Source organism: Dipteris shenzhenensis, chromosome 31, assembly GCF_047967505.1.
Source record: "Dipteris shenzhenensis isolate YYH24624 ecotype China chromosome 31, Dip_SZ_1.0, whole genome shotgun sequence".
Taxonomy (NCBI): Eukaryota; Viridiplantae; Streptophyta; class Polypodiopsida; order Gleicheniales; family Dipteridaceae; genus Dipteris; species Dipteris shenzhenensis.
In genome coordinates, this window is record NC_141626.1 from 42,211,151 (window position 1) to 42,221,385 (window position 10,235).

Sequence of the window (10,235 nt, forward strand, 5' to 3'; positions counted from 1 at the left end):
GCTATTTTAGCCTTTCCTCTCTCTTTCTTTGTCTCATCTCTATCAATTCATCATCTCCTCCCTCTTTCGCTATTTGGATCTCAATGATTTGTTATCATTCACATTGTTTACTAATTAAGGCCTTAAGGCCTTAAGAAAAGTCAAGCTTAAGAACGTGTGCTTAAAGAGAAGGGATGAAGAAATTGCCCACGCGGAAAGAAGCAGCTTCCGCCATAGCCAGACCTTCGTGTTTGACCTTCAGCCATAGCCAGACCTTCGTGTTTTCCATAGCCAGACCTTCCGCCATAGCCGCTTCCCTTCTCATTGAGCCTCCCTTTCCTCCCTCTCTTCATGATGACCCCCATCTCTCTCTCCTCCTCCCACAACCCCTTCGACTCCGACGACTACTCCCCTCCCTCTTCCCCTCCCCTCCCTCCCTCCCACAACCACCATTATCACGCCCCCTCCCTCCCCTCGGATGCTGCTGCCACGCCTCAGCTTGACCCCTCCGCCCCGCCTCGCCGCAAATCTCGTCGCTCTCAGCTCGGACAGCGGGTTGCAGCTGCATCAGGGGACTCAGCCTCCAGGAAGGCTCAGAGACTCAAGGACGCGGGAGTGAGCCAAGCATCTAAACTGATTGAAGGAGGCATGACTCAGGCGCACAGGCTGAAAGAAGGCAGTTATAACTCTCTGAAGTCGAATGGAAACGAATCGGGCCAACCAAATTCTCAATTAGCCCGGGATCAACTTTTCGCTGTAGGAGGAGAGAGCCAACACAGGAGCTCCTTTACTGCCACCCGCGTCCGATACGACGATAGCCAATTTCGAAGCCAAGACCTGGAATATAGGAACGTTCAAGAGCTGGAATGCTACGCTCTTCAAAAGTCGGAAGATACCACCAATCGCATTCAGAATTGTGTCAAAGTGGCCGAAGATATAAAGGGAGATGCCACAAGCGTACTACTCAAATTACACCAACAGGGTGAACAGATTAAACGTACTCACGAGGTGGCCTTAGATATTGATCAGAACCTCACCGTGGTAAGTATCGTATGGTTGTTTGGTGTGAGCTCCACTACCGCGCACGACGCTTCCCTGGTTCTGACGAATGACTCTACGTACTTTACATTTTGTCCCAGGGTGAGAAGTTATTGGGAAGCTTAGGAGGCATGTTTTCTAGGACTTGGAAACCAAAAAAGACACGTCCGATTACAGGCCCTGCTGCTATCCGAAGTGGGTAGTTTCTCTATTTTCGAACACAGATCGCTCAGCCGAAGTTTCACGCTTGAAATCAAATTATTGAGTGTCCGCATACTTTGTCTTGGACAGATGAGTCTTTCAAGCGGAGAGGTAGCCACCTTGAACAGCGCGTCGCCCTTGGACTGGTACAGAGCAACAACACCAAGGGGTCCAATAATCGTTCTTCAAGTTCCATGTCCACGCAAGCTAAACTTGAGGTGAGCTTACAGCAGTTGAATTTCGTCAATAGTTGTCGGATTCAAGAAAAGTCCCAGCGTATCTAAGTTCATGTTTTATCTACTAGATGGAGAGAACCAAGCAAGATGATGCTCTCTCAGATCTGAGTAATACTTTGGACCAGTTGAAAGTGATGTCTCTAGATATGGACAAAGAAATTCCAAGGTTTGTCCTCTTCTTTGCAAGACACCCTCAATTTCTACCATTGGACATATAAGATGTTATGCTAATCATCAATTTCAACTATTTGTTTGCAGCCATATTATTATGCTCGGCCCTCTTGAAGGTGATGTCATTACTCTTACTCACAGGCTGAAAGATGCAAATATAAGGGGTCGGCGTCTGCTTAAAAAATGATTGGCATCAATATAAACCCCCACATGGGACAAAGCATTTTATGCCATGTGGTTAATGAGCTCCATCATATTTTGCCTATGAATATTTAATAGAAAGCGACACGGGCAACCCTTATTCATCAATTTGCACTATGTATATCTTCATACAAATTTATCGCCAGTATTCCACACAGGTATGAAGAGAGGCAGGCATAAATTTGTACATAATCCCAAAGGCCCATTATCTAATTGAATGGTTTATTTCTTGTAAGATTGGTTTTTGAAATCTGTACACTGGTGCTTGAACACTGATGTGATATTCTAAAATAGGTCATACGTTTACAAAAGTTTAATGGGCCGAATCCAGCATTGTCCTACGCTCCTTGGTCAGAATTTACATTACCAGATGTTAGAACCTCATGGCACTATACGGGTAGACAAGTAATGCATGTACTCCTCGACTTGTTATCATCTTTACCAAAAAACATACCATAACTAGATTCTAAAGTGATACCAAATTTGAAAATTTCCCTCGAGTCTTCCTAGCCTTCCATTACGGAGGCATATATGAAAGTGATAGTTTACCATTTAGAAGATGTAAGTGGGTAAAGCCACCTACCAACAAATTTCCTTAGCCTACCATTAAGGAGGCAATAAATCTTGAAACAAAGTTAAGTCTACCATGTAGGAGGCATAAATGCAAAAGAGGGAAAGAATCCTTTAACAAGTTTGCCTAGCCTACACAAAGTTAAGCCTACCATTTAGGAGGCATAAATGCAAAAGAGTGAAAAATCCTTTAACAAGTTCCCCTAGCCCTCCTTTAAGGAAGCATTAAAGTTTAAAGAAGAGCATAAGCATAAGCCTACCATGTAAGAGGCAAAACAATGTCCTAGCCATTCAACCTGGAGCCGTAATTCACATGATTTTTTTTTTAAAATCAAAATGCCGGATGTATTAGGGGGGGTTCAGTCCCAAGAAAAGACCCTGAAACAAAAATTGGCTTTTCTGAGGGCTTCCCACCCTTGCCTATGCTAATTAAGCTAAGACCTATCCCAAAACAAAGTTGGCCTCTACTACCATCATGGCCCCGCTAATGACGGGCTCACACTTCTCCAAAATCTTGCTGAGGTCATGAAGATAAACCTTCACAATATCCATCATTGCTGGGGCTCTCAGCCCCACCTATACCTTATGTTTAAACACCATTCGATTCCTAAACCCCCAAAAATACCAACACTGCTAGGTATGGCCACCACACTGCGAGTGTGGATGGGAGTTTATTTGTCTCTCCCAGCACCAGAATTCCATCCAATCTTGAAGTGAGCCATCATACCGGCACTTCTCACGGTACACTCTAGCTTCCTCAAAGCCCACTAGACACCTCCAACATATATGCCATAAATCTTCGACCGCCCCGCCACATAGCGCGCAATAGGATCGACTTGCATCCTCTTAGCCAGCTTCGCCCTTACCTGTAGCTCGTGAATAGTGACCTTCCATAGCATGAACTTTGTCTTTCCTACTTCGCAGCCTTTCCAGATCTCCATGAGTCTCTTCTTCCACCATTTCTCCCCCCTTCGAGCCAATGGAGTCTGCCCAAGCATCCATTGTTTGTCCATCATGTCCGCCCATCGGGATGAAGTTTGTCAATCGACTTTGGCATTCTTTCAAGGACTGCATGGTTGAGCTCTCTAGCCATCAGTCGAAATTCTATCATCAGCTCCGCCTCCGTCTTCCAGTTTGTTGAGCACACATTCCACAGATCTTGCTAGGCTATGAGCCCTTTACGAAAGAGGTTCCTTGCCCTCTGCAGATCGTGGAGCCCAAAAGCATCACTGGTCCTTTTTAGGGCGACACTCCACCAGAGGGACTCCCTAAGACTACCGTCCCCCCTCAGGCCCTTTCTTCCTTGCCATGTTAGAAGCAAGATACAACTTCTTAGGCTCTCACCAAACCATCCGCAGTGTCGGCCATCGAAATCCTACAGGGAAAGTCATACATCAACCTCTCATACCATCCCAACCCCACCCACCTCCCCGCCCCATCGATTTCCAGTTGGAGATAGAGTATTTCACAATTTCCATCAAGGGGGTCGAGCATCTCTTCAGGAGCTTTGTCTGGGCGAAGGAATCAGGGAAATGATAGATGCACCACGTCTTGTGGGAGCTCCTAAAAAGCCCAAAGATGGAAGGGGGCATAGGTCTCCCGGATGCCTAGAGGAAGAACATATCATTGATGAAATGGGGTCTTAAAAAGGCCTCCACTTAGAGTTTCCTAATTTCAAGGGATTAGAGAGGGATTTGAGATGTACCAATGAGAGTGCTAGAAGGTGTGGGGCAATGGTATATTGAGGTGGAGGGTGGGTAGTCTTGCAAAGAGCCCCAACCTGGAGGCCTGTTGTTGGATATATCCCCCAAGCAATAGGTTGGAGGCCTGTTGTTGGATATATCTCCCAACCTGTTGCTCCTACCTTGGAATTTTTTCACATAAAGAGCTAGATTCTCTTGGTTTGCTCTAATAATTATTTTCTCACTAATGGATTTGGTCAGCTTTAAGCCAATTTTGGTTTTTTTCTAATGCTCTCACTTTGGTTAGCTTTAAACCTTTTAATTTATTTGGCCCTTAATTACCACTCAAAGTGGGAAGTTTACTCCCCCTAGAATGTTTTTGCACTTTATCAATTGAAAATCCAGGCCATTTTCTTATAGTCCTTTAAAGCTCCTTCTATCTTAGAATTTCATAAGGTGTGTTCTTGACACTTGTTCTTTGGTAAAGCAATAACAAGCCAGGGGATACAAGCATTACATGTCTACCCAAATTCAACTTCATTGTTCTAACAACTCGTTGGTTTGGATGGTGATAGGTAAGTGGACCCTGACCTCGAAGTCTAGACTGCTTGACAGATTCGACATTTTTGTACTAATTCTAGTTAGCAAACTCAAAATTAGGAAAAATTCTTTTCCCAACTCGCCTATTATTATTATCATTATTATTTTAAAATAAAGGTTTGGATTCTGATCTTGTCAAAAGGTACTTCAATTTAGTTTTATTTATTTATATTTTTCAACTCGTGCCTTTTTATCCAAATGTTTGAATCAATTGTATGGTTCATTTATTGATGGGATTATTAAATCTAAATACACAGACTGATATCCCAACTAGCCTTTGGTCGAGCTAGTACCATACAATTAATTCATTATCATTGGATAATTTTAAGCTTGTTAAATCTATGTCTTTGGAAAAATTCTTTTGCCAATCCTCCTTTTTTCTTTGTTAAATTTAAGTTTTGGATCGCAATATTGTTAAAGGGTACTTCAATTTATTTTTATTTTTTCAAACGAATTCTTTTTTATCCAATTGGTGGAATTAATTATATGGCTCATTTATTGATGGGACTTTTAAATCTAAACAAACACACACACACACACACACACACACACACACACACACACACGGCGCATGTGCATGTGCATGCACACATGCATAGGCACACATGCACAGGCACACACACACATGCACAAATGCATACTTTTTAGAAGTTCATAATGCATTCACACATATATGCACACATGGTCATAGACTTAAAAGACACATAGGCAACACACATTTGCACACTAGTGTATACAGTCTTCTTTATTCATGTCATTGTTGCATTGTACTTCTATGCAATCGATGAGAGTTTTTAGGCTCACTTTTTGTATCCATGTCATTTTACACATATGTATTTATGTATTCACCAAGTTATTTACATACATAGATATGTACACACACCTATTCATGCATTTGGATGTTGTATTACACATTAATACATATGGAACCCACACACATATTCATCCCTACACACATTTATGTACTCACCTACTTTGGGTTATATGATCATAGTTCAATGTTCAATATTAATATACTATGATATTAAGGTAGATAATTGTTACTAGCACTTTTTATTACTCACTTGTTTTTTGTTTATATTCAATATTATTATATGGAATCTTGGTATGTTAGGATATGTTATGCAAAATGTGGTCCTATTAGTTACTCCCATCATGATTTCTACTTGGATAGTTGACCTAGATGCCACTAATTGGGTTTATTCTATCACCTTGCATGAGGTACAAGGGAAAGTTATAACGATATTAGGGTCTCCAATCCTAAGAGGACCCCCCCTTTTTTTTCTAGTTGTTCCATATCTTTTCAACCCTACAATGGCCCCCTCCTTCCCTCTATCTTTTCTCCTCCCTCCCCTCCCACTCAGCCACTGCCTACCTTCGCCAAGATCCCCCTCTTTTTGTTGGCCCCTCCATTTCACTCCCTTTGTGCTTCCCTGCCCCTTGACTCTTAACTTGCTCCCTAATAGGCTCCCTCTCGACTGTTCGACCCCTTTCTTGGTCTCCCTTTGCTGTGGCACCATTCTAGCTCTCTTGATTGCATAACAGTTACCTCTCCTCTCTCCTCACTTGCCGAATTTATGTTCCTACTTGCCGGTGCAAATAGGCGACACTACTTGCATCTTGCACAAGGTCGACTTCCCTTGGTTTGCATACAAATATTAAAGCTTTACATGGGACCACCTCTTCTAGCAGTGTGCCTTCTTATGAAACAAGGAAAGAAAAGGACTTGTGGTTTCTCTTAGCGGCTACATTGAAAAAACTCAGATGTTTTGACTGATGGGTCAATGTTTCCTTGGTTGTAGCCAATCATGAAACTACTTTTGGGGACACTTTGGGACCACAACACGACACATTTCTGGGTGAGATTTTGAATTTTATAAAGACCTGTGCTCTTGCCAAAAATTTTTTCATCATGATGTTATACTGACATAATAATGAGACACAATCTATTTATTATGAACACTACAAAGATCAACACACAACAACTCCGCACTACTTTGCCTTGACCACCTATCATCACATAGTGCAGTCTCTTGCCTGACCACCTGTCATTGCATAGCCTTTTGCCATAGCTTTTCCACCTGTTTCACTTGGCAACGTGCCCATGTAGATCATGAAAATTCAAGGTTGGCTTGGAGAGACCCATTAGGGGCCCCCTTATGCTAGGGACCACCCAAACCATCCCCCCCCCCCCTTTACCCATGTTTGACCCTCCTCGCAGGTGTACCTCCCCCACATGCAACCAAATCTATCTTCAATGAGACGGTAGGTAACTTGTGGTGAATTGGTCTTCTCGCTTTCTCTTTCTAGGGCCTCTGCCCCCTACTATTTTGGTTCATCCTGCCATTCCCTCCATTTCTGAATTGTGAGGTTGCCCTCCCTTGCATTTTCCATCTTCCCCCCTCTCTCTCTCCTATTCCTCTACTAGTGCTGCTCTACTATCCCTCTCCTTCTCCCTCTTTTGTGCCTTTGTTGGAGCCACATTGCCCTATATAGGAGTCCCATTCTTGATGTTGCAATATTTGCAAGCATGGTGAGGAGCAAGGCTACAAGACCATGCAATGTTGTGGCCTTTTGTGTCTTCCACAACACAAAAAATGCATTGTATGAGTGGATTCCTTGCAACTACAGCTTGAATGACTCGATAGTGATGAAAGGATCGACCAAAGGTCCACATAAGATTCCCAAGAGCAAGAGAGGTGATATCTTACATGAGTGGAAGGGGTGCATATTGAAGTTCAGGTTTGGGAAGAAAGTATGGCTTGCAAAAGTGCAACATGTCTACATGGGAAAAGATATGTGGCTTCCTCAATCTAGGATACCATCACACTATAAGCCTTTCTATCTGTGTACCTTTTTCACCTATAAGTGTAATGAGTCCATTTGGAAATTTTGTGTTTGGTTTCTAAGAGGTCTTATACATGGCATATGTTTTCCCTTTTGACTTTGAGGAGTGTGAACTAATTGGGTCATTCATAGGCAAGTTCATTGTGATTCATGAGGATTTAGGTAAGCAAATGCATGCACGCGAGAAGTTGGCATTCTTACAAAAGAAGAATGTGTATTGGTATAATGAAACATACATCACTCTAATGACATCATCAAGATATGGCCATCTATAAACCATTGCACCACCACAACTTCAAGACATGGATGCATCACTATGGACTCGAGGACATTGCAATCATATAAGGACAAGATTGCAAAGGATGTCAGCATGGCCATGAAGTTTACATTTGGATCCAAATGGGAAAGGTTATCTTGGTTTATGCCTCTACACATTTTTGCTTCTTTGTTTCAAAATATACATATGCATAGAACAAAAAATATGTGGTCCTACAAGCGTGTAGATGAAAATGCTCTTGAAGATTTACTTGGGATGAATTGTGGGGAACCAGGTCAAGCAAACAAAAGGGTGATGTGTTTCAATGTCACACATATAAAGACAATGGAGAGACAATGTGGTTATTAGATACCATTTGTCATGCCAAATGTCGTATTTAACTTTTTAAAATATTGAGTTGGAAGAAAACAAATGGCCGGTGGCTTCCCCTAGACTCTAATGATGAAGACAATATGGGGCTAAGTTTTTCTATTGATGTTGAAGAGGGAGATGTCAAGAATGTGAATGTCACATTGCAGTGGACTCTAGGGGACGTGCGAGAACACCTATTTGATGGACGGCATGTCAGATTCCTTCAACTTTACATTAAATGGTGGTAAGATCAGCCGACATGTGGAGAAGTGCATGTAGAGTGCCAATTTCATTCCTCATGCAACTTTAAAGATTGTTAACAATGTGTTTGACTAGTGCAGAATTTTTTTTTTTCAAATTCTAGTTCTTGTTTCAAAAGATAATGGACAATTAAATTGACATGTTATTTCTTTTGATGCTTTTTCCTTTGAATTCATGGTAAATTTTTTTCAAAAAATTTGGGTATTTTATGATTAGTTATGCCACTGCACCACCTGCAAAGGTGAACACATAACCAGAACTGGATCTCCTGCTATCGACATGCCTTGTATAGTCTGAATCTGTGTACCCATGTACACACATCTCTCCTCTGCCAAAGAAGATACACATCTACTTGGTACCCTTCATGTACCTCATGATGCACTTAACTGCCTCCCAATGCCACTTTCTTGGATTAGCCATATACCGGCTAACAACTCCCACTGCAAATGTAATGTCCGGTCTAGTAGCTATCATAGCATACATAATACTCCCAACTGCTAATGCATAAGGAGCCTTCGCCATCATGGTCCTCTCCTCATCTGATTTGGGACTATCTTCCTGATTCAGTTTCACATATGGAGGCAATGGAGTACTTACTGCCTTCCCTCCCTCCGTATTGAAACACCACAACACTTTTGTAACATACTCCTTCTCTGAAAGCCAAAGGAGTTTCCTACTCTAGTCACGTGTGATGCACATACCAAGTATATGACCTGCAGTTCGCAAATCCTTCATGTCAAAGGCCTTATTCAACTTGGCCTTCAATACATCCAACTCATAAGTGTTTTCTCTAGCCAATAGCATATCATCCACATAAAGTGCCAAGAGTATCAAGCTATTATCCTTAGCCCTTTTAGTGTAGAGGCAGTGATCAATCTCACTTCTTGTGCAACCCTATGACCAAATGAAAGCATCAAACATTTGATACCATTCTCTAGGTGCTTGCTTAAGGCCATAGAGACTCTTTTTAAGCTTGCAAACCAAATGCTCTTTGCCCTTTTTTTCAAAACCTCTTGACTGTACCATGTAAATTTCCTCATGCAGACTCCCATGCATGAAAGCTATCTTGACATCCATGTGCATAAGCTCCATATCCTCTACTGTTGCCACAAGTCCAAGTAGGCATATATGTTCACAATCGGTGAGAAGATCTCATCAAAGTCCACACCCTTCTCTTGATTGAACCCTTTAGCAACCAAACAGGCCTTGTACTTAGGCACATCATCACTTGTGACCATCATCTTGTAGACCCATTTACATGGCAATGCTTTGTTTTTATGTGGAAAAGAAACCAATTCCCAAGTCTTATTTTTTATGAGTGAATTCATTTCTAATTACATAGCATATTCCCACTTGTGCTGATCCTCCTGCATCATAGCCTCTTTGTAGTAAGAAGGCTCACCGCAATCAGTAAGCATCACATAGTTTGCTAGAACAAAACTCTTAAGACGGTCTAGACACTCTAGATGATCTTCTCAAGGGTTTTTCTACTTGCTGTCTTGCCTACATATTAGCCGCATTTGGCTCATAATTTTCACCAATAGATGATCCATTATCTACCCTTGATTGTGTAGTTGTGGGAGTACCTGGGGGCATCATTTCCTGGCAACACCTATTTCATTAATTTTGGACTCTTGCACTGTCCAAATTCATTTTGTGAGATAATTCTGGATAAAACATTTCAAAAAAAGAGGCTCTTATAAAACAAAACATTGAGTCAAAAAGGAAGATTAAAAAAAATCAAATTAGAAAAAATGACGTGAGATGTTAAAAATAGAGTACATCACATTGTTAAAAGAGACAAAAAAGTAAGATTTTAAA

At 41.7% G+C, this 10,235-nt stretch overlaps 1 protein-coding gene across 1 annotated transcript; it reads left to right on the forward strand.

The window, feature by feature from the left end:
* Positions 1 to 235: 235 nt before the first annotated feature.
* Positions 236 to 2,059, forward strand: LOC147881474 (SNAP25 homologous protein SNAP32-like). Its single transcript, XM_087370261.1, has 5 exons — positions 236 to 1,020; positions 1,119 to 1,212; positions 1,309 to 1,436; positions 1,523 to 1,620; positions 1,713 to 2,059. Exons 1-5 carry the CDS (start codon positions 331 to 333, stop codon positions 1,810 to 1,812), a joined length of 1,110 nt encoding a protein of 369 aa, XP_087226387.1. The 5' UTR covers positions 236 to 330; the 3' UTR covers positions 1,813 to 2,059.
* The last annotated feature ends 8,176 nt before the right edge of the window (positions 2,060 to 10,235 follow it).